The 13786-nt window shown below is 37.7% G+C and overlaps 1 protein-coding gene across 1 annotated transcript in view; it reads left to right on the forward strand.

The window, feature by feature from the left end:
* Positions 1-8794, forward strand: part of LOC136830482 (uncharacterized) — a 30957-nt gene extending 22163 nt beyond the window's left edge. The window contains 5 exon segments of the mRNA XM_067090017.1: positions 1409-1469; positions 4532-4687; positions 5522-5922; positions 6662-6818; positions 7942-8794. Of these exon segments, the coding sequence (XP_066946118.1) occupies positions 1409-1469; positions 4532-4687; positions 5522-5922; positions 6662-6818; positions 7942-8696 (1530 nt within the window). The 3' untranslated portion in view covers positions 8697-8794.
* The last annotated feature ends 4992 nt before the right edge of the window (positions 8795-13786 follow it).

A 13786-nucleotide genomic window follows, 5' to 3' on the forward strand; every position in this document is an offset into this window, starting at 1 on the left:
GATGAGAGAGAGAGAGAGCATGCGTGTGTGTGTGTGTACGTGAGAGAGAGAGAGAGAGAGAAAGAGAGGAGAGAGTGAGGCAGTGAGAGAGAGAGAGAGAAGGCAAGACCACTGTAGTTTTTTATATAAAGCTAAAGAAAGAGAGAGAGAGAGAGAGAGGTTTTTCCTCAAGTTGAGGAAAAACAATTAAAAGAGAGAAACTAATTATATGAAGAGAGAGAGAGAGAGCAGAATCGTAACCTTACGTGTTAACGGTGCTTATAGGTACACTGTACATTTAAGCTGTTAGCTTGAAAGACCGCTCACAGCACCGGTTGGCGTCAAACAATTCCGGTGCCTGAAGGTGTGTGCGATTTCATCCGCCAGATGTCCATGCTGTTTGCTGGCTTCATAAGATACTCTACACAGAATGCCGTTCACCTCTATGTTGTTACATTGAGGCCCTTTGTCTCCAGATGCTTTTTCATGCCATCTATTCAACCCTCTGTAAAGTCCTTATTGTCCTCTCTCGCAATGCTTCCGGAGTGTACAGTCTTTACATAGGCCTATCTTCCATTTAATTCCAATTTACTTCTGCCATATATACTACGCAAACAATTCAGTGCAATGGTTTCTAACTGTTTTCTTTCTTTCCTTTGCATTCAGCATTCACACTTCACTTCCTGAGAGGTTAGTTGGTTCAACATCCTCTATTTGTATTCCCACCATAGTTTCCAAACCCATTCCAAGTTTGTTCCCAGCCTTTAGGAAACAATGAGGACTGTTAGTCCTGGAAAGCTTGTAACTCTTATTGAATAAATATCTCCACTAGATACCATCCAGTTTCAATGAGGCCCTGTTAGTAATTGTATTAACGCACAGATAATTGTGTAAGTGATAAAGTTAATATATATACATATATATATATATATATATATATATATATATATATATATATATATATATATATATATATATATATATATATATATATATGTGTGTGTGTGTGTGTGTGTGATCTCTAAGATGATAACACGAAACAAATTTTGCCATCACTAAGGGTCACCTACACATACATGCTGCTATTATAAGCAAGGGACAGGCTGAGCTGGCATAAGGCAACATCATTCTAGCACAACAACGGCAGAATATTATGATTATTGTTAATATTATTTTATTGTTGCTTTTGTTGTTGTTGTTGTTGTGTTTGCCTTCTAAATTCCCATAATATCAAGAACAATTACAGGCAAAGTAAAGCCAACAATGTTTTCATTTCCCAAATATAATCCAAATTTTACAGAGAGCTTCATGATATTTTTAACTCCCATTATAACTGTCAGACTCTAACATTCTTGGTCAATATTCCTAATATTTGTGTCATTAAAATCATTTCTTCCTGTTTCATTTTACTCATTTGTATCTTTTACAGGACGCAGACGTCGTGGACAGCCCGAGTAAAAGAGAAGGCGTTGTTCACAGTGAGGCCTCTGGTAAGCTGCTTAAGATCCATACTGCCCAAAAATGGTAAACTGCAGTGTCTGTAAAATTTCAAAATTGAGATATGCCACCTATTGGGCTGGTGAAACACTAATACACAAGTTACTGCAGTTTCAGAATGATTCTTCAGTGCTTTATTTAGGGGGTCTCATTTACAGTAGCTGCAAAATCAGTAGTAAAGCAAGGGAAAACTGCAGTATCTACCATTTTTCTCAATTTTGTATTTTTGCAGACACTGCAGTCTTCCATTTTAGGGCAGCATAGTGATATGTATTTGTAAATCTCCAGTTAACTGGAACAACGATTTTAAAATACCATTCTTTCTATAAAAAAGCACATTATTTATTTGTAAATCACTAGCAAGTCAACCGAAAAAATATTTAACGAAATATATGCAAGCGTTATAGAAAAAATATACGTATTGCCTAGTTGTAAATCGCTAACTATTTACCCGAGATAAATACGTAAAAATTCCATACACATTAATATTTCCATATGTCAAACAGTAAGTGACTGAAATAAAAGGAAAACTCATTATTCATTAAAAGCAACATTCCTATTATTATTCACTTGTAAATCACTAGCTAACTTAACTAAAGAAAGGATTGGAAAAGTAAGTCTGCAGTAGTAAGTATGTAGTACATTGCTTTATACAGGATGCTTTCGCCACCTTGATCAGTTGGCCTCTTCAGCCTGAGTAAACATAGAAATAAAAATACATTTAGGACAACATCTTTGAAAAATGGAAGAACGGCTTGTCATTCTTTCAGGTAACTCCAAAATTGCTCAATAGTCTATTATCAATTCTCTGGCAGAGTCGTGGCACAGCAGAGGCTGGCATATTGGTCGTTTGTCTTACTGGTTGTTGGGTCTCCGAAACTGGTGATTTTTTTTTATTTCTTTTATTTAAAAATTATATCAAGTACATTTTGCAAACAAATACATATGCTATATATGTAATTTATGTACAAAAAATTTGGTAGTTTTTCGGTTGTTCCTGAAATTGCTCTTATGCTGTTAAATGCATCTGCAGGGCAGAATGAGGAAGCGGAAGCAGGTGGGGCAATATACTAAATCACATACATACAACTGCGGACTTTATTTTTCCATTTAAGATCACGAGAAAGTGATGATATCAAATAAAAAAAGGATTGTTTTCTTTAAGATTGCTTTAACAATTAATTTAACTATTTAAATGCGACAATAAGTAACAAATTTATCTGTGTTGAAAAATTCCAATTTTGAGTTATTCTTTTACGATGAATTTTTCAAGTAATTAGCAAAAAAGTTAAGTATTCCTTAGTTTAACCAGACCACTGAGCTGATTAACAGCTCTCCTAGGGCTGGCCTGAAGGATTAGACTTATTTTACGTGGCTAAGAACCAATTGGTTATCTAGCAACGGGACCTGCAGCTTATTGTGGAATCCGAACCACATTATACCGAGAAATTAATTTCTATCACCAGAAATATATTCCTTTAATTTTAATTCTTCATTGGCCAGCCAGAGAATCGAACGCAGGCCCCGCAGAGTGCTAGCCGAGTACGATATCGACCCGCATAATGAGTAATTAGCAAATTTACCTTACAAGTGCGTACGCAACAAATAAGAAAAATAAGTAAATAGATTGATTTACAACTACAGCTTCGTAATAATCGATATTTGAAGAGTCTTTGCAAGATACTTTGCTATACCTGTTATCCTCCGTAGGGGTTAGTGCCGTCAGTACACCTCATGCGGTGCACTGTAGGCATTACTTAAGCTTCTTTGCAGCGTGCCTTCGGTCCCTAGCTGCAACCCCTTCCATTCCTTTTACTGTGCCTCCTTTCATATTCTCCTTCTTCCATCTTACTTTCCACCCTCTCCTAACAATTGGTTCACAGTACAACTGCGAGGTTTTCCTCCTTTTACGCCTTTCAAACCTTTTCACTGTCAATTTCCGTTTCACCGCTGAATGACCTCGTAGGTCCCAGTGCCTGGCCTTTAGCATAAATTCTATATTCAATCAATTTACATTCAACCAGTATCTGTTATCTGAAGGCTGATATTGACACATCAAACAGTGAATTAGTCGTCATTAGCAAAGTGTGCAATTTTGCTCATTTTCAAACGTAAACCTTCCATGTTTGCTATGATCTGCCTGGAAAATAGGGGATGGGGGTGAGAGCTTGATTTGGGGGGGGGAGGCGCTTACACAGAGTTTTCCAGTATCTTCTTGCAATCCGTTCGCAACATCTTCCAACTGCCTCCAGAAGTGAAAACTAGTTTAACTGTGGAAAATAAGTAGATTTTTGCTGTTCCGAAGATCTTTCCAGGCTAATGAAGAGCAGAAATCACAATTGGAGTCAAAATAGATAAAAATGGCTGGCCAGTAAAGCAAATAGAATTCAGATGTGACAAAAAACTAAATCATTTTGGTAATGCTTTCTTCACAAAACATTTTTGGGCCAATTTAGATCCAAATGCGTGAAAGCAAAACAAACTGCTTGAGATTTGGCCGAAAAAAACTAGCCAAATAATTGCGGTAATATTTGAGTCACAAAACATTCGGGTTTTCACTATAAAATTATTTCTCGTGAAATCTGTTACTTCAGATCGAGTCTAAACTTCTAAAAGAGTCCCACCTTAACTTCTCGTGATGCGTATGTCTGTGTGTGCATGTGTGAGTGTGTGGTGTGAATTGAACTGAATATAGAATTTAGGCGAAAGGTCAAGCACTGGGACCAATGAGGTCATTCAGCGCTGAAACGGAAATTGACAGCAAAAAGGTCTGAAAGGCGTAACAGAAGCAAAACCTCGTAGTTGCACTGTGAATCGACTGTTAGGAGAGGGTGGAAAGTAAGTTGGAAGAAAGAGAATATGAAAGGAGGTACAGTAAAAGGAGGGAAAGGAGTTGCAGCTAGGGGCCGATGGCACGCTACAAAGAACCTTAAGTAATGCCTACAGTGCACCACATGAGGTGCACTGATGGCACTACACCTCTACAGAGGAGTGTGTGTGTGATTTGCATTGTATTACAGAAGAAAATCTGACCTCTTCTCTTGTCATTCAACAGAGACCACTGGTGGCCTCGCCCCTCAGAGGTCACCACCGTCCCTCAGCGACGGTGGAGGAATTGGTGGAGCCATCTCGAGACTAGCGGGAGTGATTCCGCTCTTGGCCTCAAGGTTGTATTCTCAGATTGGCAACATCAGGAGGAGACGAAGTGCAGGTATTATTATTATTATTATTATTATTATTATTATTATTATTATTATTATTATTATTAGCTTGCTGGCGCGCGCTATGCGTGCTGGAACTCAGGGCTGCATTCTCCCCTACCCTCCCGATCCCATATTTACCCTCCCCCACTTGGGTCGGACAAACAGATTTGCAGGAGGAGGTTGGATGTCTCCTCTACCCTACCGTTCCCCTACCTACCACAACCCCACCTGGGCGGACAAACTGGTTTGCGGGGGGTGGGTGGCTGTGTCATGTCTCCCCTACTGTCACCAGGGGGGGGAACAAACAGGATACACTCGGATTTTATTATTATTATTATTATTATTATTATTATTATTATTATTATTATTATTATTATTATTATTATTATTTTATTATTATTATTATTATTATTAATTATTATTATAACTCCTCATTCAGTCTTAGTTATGTTCTTTAACCCATATTGTTTTCCTTATTATTCTCGAGATTTTCCGAAAATAGGTCTTGGAAATTGTAAAATTAAATGAAACTTAATAGAAGAACGGAAGTACCAAAGTGCCATCTATCTCATAGTGACCTTACTCCCATAAAAGCAAATAAATATAAATAAACTGAACAAAACTATTTTTGCTTTGTGCTAGCTTAGTTTTTAATGTCCAAAGCATCTCTGGCTCCTTGATAGATTACCATATCTTCAGTGTCCACATTGCGGCAATTTTTAAAGGTAACAAATAGCAGTATTACTGATAATGACACACGGATATGCATTCATAATAATCCATGGTCTTTCCTATGTGATCATATTGGAAAGTAAAGCTCTTGGGCCTAATTTCACTTCCAGAAATCCACGCAGACGCCTCACTCCCAGTCCTCCAGCAACACCACCTGAACGCCATTGAAAGCCTGAACCACTATTACTCCAGCCTCACGAACGGCAGCAAGGGCGACCGCCCTTCGCCCGAGGACGTCAAGATGCACCGCAGGTATCTCCTGAACCTCCTTCAGATGCTGAGGCGCCCTGCGGCGGGCAGCGAGAGTTTGGAGAATGGTGTCCTACCAGAAGCGTCACTGGGACCTTCAGCGTTATCTTCGTCAGGTAGTTTTCCACCTGACGAAGGCGAGGGCGGAAGTGTGACTGCTACCTCACAGCAATTTGATGAGCCTTTGCCGGATCTTGTAGGTTCAAGTGATTCCGAACCTGGAATTCACTTTGCGAGCAGAATTGGAGAGGCTTCTTCCGATGTAAGTATATAATCAACAGGTTTTTTGTTTACGTTTATATTACCTCTATCATAAATAACAATACTAGCTGTATTAGTAGTCGAATGGTGTAATATTATATCTGTTAAAGTTATATATTTCCTATAGGAAAGCTAGTTTGTTCCTTTTACCTAAAACTTGTATAGATAATCACACCAACATTTTTTTTCTGCTATGAGGTACATACAAAGAGACAAATCAATTCCCTTTTCTAAGCAAAACCTACAGAAATTATCCTGAAATAAGGCAAGAAATAGAAGCAACGTTGAATCAAGGAGCAACCTGTAGTTTGCGATTATTATTCGTAAGTTTTTCGATAAACAACCACTGATTTTTTTTTCTGAAAAGAAAACTATTGTGCCGGTTTTGTCTGTCCGTCCGCACTTTTTTCTGTCCGCCCTCAGATCTTAAAGACTACTGAGGCTAGAGGGCTACAAATTGGTATGTTGATCATCCACCCTCCAGTCATCCTACATACCAAATTGCAGCCCTCTAGCCTCAGTAGTTTTTATTTTATTCAAGGTTAAAGTTAGCCATAATCGTGCATCTAGCAACGATATAGGCCGTTGTTAAAGTTTCATGGGACGCGGCTTATACAGCATTATACCGAGATTACCGAAAGGTAGATCTATTTTCGGTGGCCTTCATTATACGCTGTACAGAAAACTCGATTGCCCCGAAGAAACTTCGGCATATTTTTTACCTGTTACCCTCGTTCCAGTTCTCAGACATCCAGACCGTCGGCGTCGAGGAAGCGGCTCTTCTTCTTCACCAGTTCCAGACGCAAGGCAACGTGAACCTCCTTCCTCAGGGTTTCCCGGGGCAGCCTTCCCCTTCAGCCCAACAACAACAACAACAACAGCAACAGCAACAACAAGGTGGGACTCGAAAATGATTTATGGTTTTTATTAACACTCAAATGTTTGTTTAGAATATGGGGTTAGGATCGAGGTTTGAAGACATGCTTAGCTTCTAATTTGGTCGTCTTGATTGTTGCGTGTTGCCTGCTGACGTGTTTGCTTGAAACAGTTGCTAGCTTTGTAAAGGAAAATTACCACTGCATAGCAAGTTCCTAATAATCCTCGGTTTAGGCTGATATTTAATAAACGCATATATTATATATGTATGTTGTATTACTAACAGGACCTCATTCAAACTGGATGGTATCTAGTGGAGATATTTGTTCTAAAAAAGTTACAAGCTTTCTAGGAAAAACAGTCCTCATTATCAAGTATCCGGATACTTGAGAATGAGGACTGTTTGTCCTAGAAAGCTTGTAATTTTTTTAAATAAATATCTCCGCTAGTTATCATTCAGTTTGAATGAGGCCCTGTTAGTAATTGTACTAATACGCCCAACAATTGTGTATGTGATAAAGTTGTTGTATGTATAAATGCTTCCATATGTTGCAAGCTTAGTGTATGTTTATTTACATGTAAATATGCTTCTTTTCTTAACAGCGAAGAAGAGGTTATTTTGTCTCAGTAACAAACCTTAGAGCAGTTATTGTAAATAATGTAAATAATATTATAGTTTCCTCTTTAATTACAGGAGTAAAATAATTCTTGGAATATGATATAAAGTAATCTTTCAGTAGTTGATGACACTTTTAACCACTTATTCTATCGTGTAGCCTTTTGTAAATAAACTAACATTGCAATGTAGATCGATTTGATCTTGATTAAATCTAAAGTGAATTTGGCTCACCAAAATCCTCTTTCAGTTTTTATTCCTTTTACTAATACATCCTTCTGCCACATTAGGAATCCTAATGTACCAATTTCCCTTTTTAAGTACTTGAAATAGTTCTTTCCTAAGTTGTCAGTTGTCTATAGGTACGTTGATTGTGCATATATTTGAATTTACTTTGGCTCCAATTTTCACTTTAGAAATTCATAGATGCAAATCATTTTAGAGTTAACATATCCTTACATCACCCGTCTCAAAGGGAATGTGCAAAGTATATTTTGTTGAAGACTTTCTCACTCCTGTCTCCCCCAGCATCCAGCCCCTTGGAGGCTTTGGCACCTCCTAAATTATCCAACATGGAACACCAGCCTCTGCCTGAACTCGGAAACCAAGACGACCAAAACAATGTTCATTTGGCCCTCCTCAAAGCAATTCTGGCCAACAGAATTCGACTTGGTAGCCTGAACAGGCCAACACTCGACGACAACCCTGGCCCATCTGTCATTCTCGGAGATCCAAGCCCGTTCTCTGACTACGAAGCTCTGACCAGCTCTGTCCTGAATGGAACACAAGATAGCGCACCGCCTGATGTAGTGATGGTTAACAGATTTGATTTCCAGGAGATACAGCAACCAGAAGCCCTCTCAAGCGCTTTCCTCCCGCTCAACACGACTGTTAACCGACTGGAGGTCGTTCCAGCCACCTTCCAGAACACCAGAATAACCACTGAGCTCACAACAGCCCTTACCAACTTTATCAACAACATCGCCGATGCCATTACCCAGCTCATCACCGACCTGCAAGCAGCCATCAATGCAAACCCGGCAGTCGCCTTACTACTGTTACTTCCCCTCCTCCTCCTGCCGTTTCTCTTCAATAAATTTCACGGTGGTGGTGGCTACGGTGGAGGCTATGGCCACAGGAGAGTCTTCTACCAGCCGAGTTATTCCAGGAGCGTCATTGCGGAAGAACTCGCTCGTAAGATCCTGAAAGACATCGATGAGTACGAGAGGCTCTTCATGTCCGAGGGGGATTATTACGTTGACAGATCTGGCGCTGTCTCCTGATCTCGATTTTGAAAAAAAATTGCATTTTAACTTATTTAGAACTACATGTATCATTGCTGGTGCTAAGATTTTGTTCACTTCTTCAGTGAGTTAGACCAGATCATTTGTTGCACTTAATGACAACAGATTAGGACATGATTCCAGAAACTGGCTTAGTTACAAAAGTTATATAGTGAGGTAGACACGAACTTCTTTCCAAAGTGGTTAAAACAGAAAAGAATACATTACTTGAAGTTGCCATAATTACAGCAACCAGGATTCTATTCAATTTTGCCCAGCCAAAGTCATATTTCTGTGGAAAACCATATTACTCTATTTTTCCTTTGTTTGTTAGTTGTGGGCTAGATACACAAAGCTGACCAAAACGAGCAAGAGAATTATGTTAATGGACTTCACCCTTTGAATGATACACGTTTTACAGCTTGAAAGAGAAAGGATGAGTGATTCAGAAGACATTAAGAAAAGCAAAACACTCTGCCTTCTGAAAGTGATTGAGAGGAAAAGTAGATAAAACTGGTTGACTCATAGGCTTCTGATGCCCTCACAGTAAATGTATAATGTAAGTCTTTTCAATCTTAACAAATGTTTCGGCAGGCAAAGAAGAGGCATCCTCAGTGAGAAGAAAAAGAATGTGATTTGAGAATCCCATCAAAAGCCCAGCCTTTTTTTCTAGTCTTGGGGTCAAAGACAAAGCTAAATCAAAGCGTGCATATCCTTTGTCAATTTCGAACTATTTATCATTAACCATAACCCCAATATAAAAGTTCTATATATATTTAAAATTTATCACAGTTAATGAATACTTTTCATTTGGCCATATCAGTAAGATAAAAAAAAATTGAGTTTGGTTATTTCTTGAACGGGTGACCACCTACGATTACCAAGAGGTCACATGATCTCAACGCTGCCAATCTCTCAGTCAGCAAAGTTAGCAACACTGGGTTTGTTCAGTGATTGGACAGGTGACCGATGATGATTACTACATAATATGGGGCTATTATAAGCCAAATATAACCACTACTGACAGTTCCAGATCGCAGGAGTCTGGTGGGAGTGGCAATTTGTTACGCTGATGCTGGGGAGCAGCCAACAAAGGGAGTTAGTGTGGATGTGTAACCAAAAGCTATCCATTGTGTTTAAATGCTTAAATCGAAGGTAAATTGAGGTAAAATCAGTATTTTACACAAATGTTTATACACTCAGTATTTGTTAAGAATTGTCAAGATAGTGTATATTAATAAATTAAGAAAAGAAAAATTGCTAAGGAGTAATCTTTATTATTTTCATAAAGCTAGAATTAAAGTTTTCTTCACTTTTGAAATATATCGGTAAAACTTATCTATTGTATAGATTCACGTATTAATTTAACAGTGATGCTACATCATAAAGCTATGTAACTCAAGTTAGGTCGCTTATGCCTTACCATACTAACCTTTCAAACAACACATTCCAAAATTAAAGAAATTCAACTCCTAAATTTGGATAATTTAGGTCGATTCACCCAAAGAACCTTGTTTTTAAATAAATTTTCTCGAAAACTCTAGAATTAAACATTATTTTTGTCACGAAACAAAAACCAAAGTTGTCTTAATAACGTGCAAGTCTAAAGCAAACTTTGACCAGCCTTCACGCTTCAGAATTAGTGTATATCTGATGTTGCAGCAGTCCGCTTTGAAACTTTTTCCCTCCTCAAAGGATGTAAACTTATTTTTTATCAGATCGTTGCCAATTTCATATTAATTCATCAGTTATTTATCGTTTATTTTCTTATTCCAATGGGTATTACGACTTGTCATGTCTACTCACTGCAGAGGATATATAGAAATACTTTTTATCATAGTTAGCTATCAAACTTGGGGATTCGTTTTCTATGAAAATACATTAGAAAATATAGAAAATTTATTTTATAGTAAACTATGCTGTTTCAACGATTCACGTCACGTTTTGTTAGATGTACTCATATATTAACTTCATGGGACTCTTTCAGCAACAGAAGGAGCCACGGAGAAGTTGATGCCTGAAACTAATGGTACAGATGTTAAAACCACGAATTTTGGAATAACAGTCATGCAAGATGTACGAAAGTAGGAAAAAAATAAATAGAGAACATTTTTATGGAGCTTTCTATAAAAAATAAAATAAAATTAGTGTTTTGAACAGCTTTCACGTGCTTCTGGCAGCCCCAAAGCACCGAGAGAAAACCTGGGGTGTCTTTATTTTAACAATTAACCAGCAGTGAGACTACGTACCGTATAATTAGGTGTTGTCAAGGTACGCAGAATAGTCCGACTCATAGACATTATTATTATGAGTTATGAATCTGAGGTATTTTAATTACCCTGGGGAAAGCATTCTTCCGAATGAACTTATCCGTATGCATGCATTTATTCACCTATCTATTTATTTATTTATTGTCTTAATTTTTTAATAATAATGCTGTCAGACGCAGTCAGTGAAAGGAATGTCTCGGTAGACAAAACCTAGATACATTTGCTTTCCATTTGAAAGTTCTCGAAATACAATTCGATCATTAGAGTAAAAGGTAACTGAATCTTTTTTTTTTTTACATGAATTTTTTCTTGTTGCTGAAGTACCTGCGCAATATATATATATATATATATATATATATATATATATATATATATATATATATATATATATATATCTTGAGGGGGGAGGAACTATCCTCAGTTCTAACTGAATAATTTATTAACAGTCAAGATTATGTACATAGACTAACAGAAATAAAGACCAATAACTCATTTTTAAGTACTGTATATATTTCACGCCTGTACATAGTTATTCACGGTACCAGCTTCTTAACATTATATTTGAAGGTATGTAAATAACGTTTTTTTTTTTTTCATACATAGGAAGCATTTTTGGAAAGCAATGAATTTTGTCTTCTGAATGTGCAACATGAAAAGTAATAATTGATAATGTATGATTTTAAGACGCTATATATCCTTAAATGCTTCATTGAGATTTTACAATATAATATATATACTAGTATATTATGTATGTATATATAAAATATATATACATATATTTATAATATATATATATATATATATATATATATATATATATATATATATATATATATATATATATATATATATGTATGTATGTATATAAATTCTAATGAAGTATTTAAGGATATATGACGCCTTAAAATCCTATACTACAAATTAATTCATCATAACTGAAGACTGCCATTATCTCATTATATATTCATCATAACCTTTTAAATTATGTTATTTTTCCACTGACATTCAATTTCCACTTATATTTCCCTCAGCTATGCAAAGATCTTCCAGTGCTGGACCATCATTTTTCCAGCCTTCTGCTAGTTCTGGACCCTTTTCGGCCCAGCACTATTCTTCACTGTTCACATCTGACCTTTCACTGCCTGCATCTCTTAGTCTGCATCCTTCAAATGCCAGAGAAGAGGTAAATAAACAGGCAGCATCTTCCAGGTTGGGTCAGCCTGGAAGAGAGACGTCACTGCCTTCCAGCATCCTGGATAATCTCCCGGATCGCTCTGCTCTGATAGATCGTCAGAATATTCCTGACCTGATCGAAGGTCTGAAGGCCTCTTCGTTATCAGCTCATAAAACTCAGTCTGTTGAGGACTTCATTCACAAGTTGCCAGCCGATTTCTTCCTGAACTCTAACGTGTTCAGTGATTATGAGTCTCTGATCAACGCCCTTCGCATCTTGCAAGAATACGACAACATCCAAGGGACCAACAGTCAACATACAACCGACCCTTTCATGTCTCAGTCGCCGAGTTTAGTTGACCTGACCATTGCTGACCCAGCTGCTACAAACAGTGCTAATCAATTATACACTCAAGGGTACCAACCCCAAGGTATCACAGCCTTAAGTCCAGAGGTATATCCAACAAGGGTAAGCCAGCTTGCGACCACCAGACTTACGACAGAGCTGAACACAGCCTTTCAAAACCTCGTTGAAAACATAACAAAGGCCATAACAACCTTCCTAACAGACCTTGCAGACGCCATCTCTGAAAACCCAGCTCTTCTTCTTCTCGGCCTCATACCATTTTTCCTTCTGATCTTACACCTCTACCACCACTACGGCGCTCCATCCAAGGGCTACGATCACAAGGGAGGTGGGGGAGGAGGATACGGTTCTGGGGGACACTCATCCTATGATCGACTTTCGTTTATGGCAAGGCGTCCTCATGACGAGGCCGAGTACCTGGCGAGGCGTATTCTGTCAAACATTGACACCTTTGAGAACTGGGCTAACACAGAATTTTCTGACAAGGAGTCATGATTCCTAGGGAGGTTCCAGTCTTGTTCATCAAAAGAGGCATTAAAATAGTTCTTCTTTTCCAGAATCACTGGAATCTAGAGTAGATCTTGGATGATATAAAGGCAGTGGGATTACCGTTTGTACCAGGGTCTACACGTAAATTGCAGGGATGACATGGGTGGTATTCTCAGTACCACACAAGTACATTCAAAAATGTCTTTTGGAACTGATGGATGCATGACTTTTTTAAGCTATCCATGAAAAAGATAATTCTGAAATGGTTATGACTCTCAAGGGTGCATTAGGGAATGATCGTTTCATCGCATTCCTGGAAGCTACACTTTTCATTCTAAGTGGAATGTTAGTTTTAGGCAAGCTATAAAGATAGAACTGAGGGCATTAATTACGTAGTACTGTATGAAGGACATGAAGTTTTGATGTCAAAATGTACTTGGATTTGCCTCTCTCAAATATTGCGACCAGCGTTTTGAATCTAACTTAGTTCTAAGCAGCAATGAGAATTTTTTTAAGTGAAAATGACGTCATTTTGTAGATGTATATTTTTATTCAAGGAACAAAAATATTGAAGAAGTATAAAATGAATAAAAGAATATTAATTCACGGAGGGTTTTATTCACTCCTCGTACATTTCTTCAAAGAGCATAGAAATACAAATTCCATTCAACGTATCCAGACTCCGTGGCAGTTTCCTGTTTCCTTTCGGCAAACAAATAATGTTCATTAATAATATAAACTATCCTAAAATATTCTTAAGTTCAGCTGACTCTTAGCAAACTTCCACAAGC

Source organism: Macrobrachium rosenbergii, chromosome 46, assembly GCF_040412425.1.
Source record: "Macrobrachium rosenbergii isolate ZJJX-2024 chromosome 46, ASM4041242v1, whole genome shotgun sequence".
Lineage (NCBI taxonomy): Eukaryota > Metazoa > Arthropoda > Malacostraca > Decapoda > Palaemonidae > Macrobrachium > Macrobrachium rosenbergii.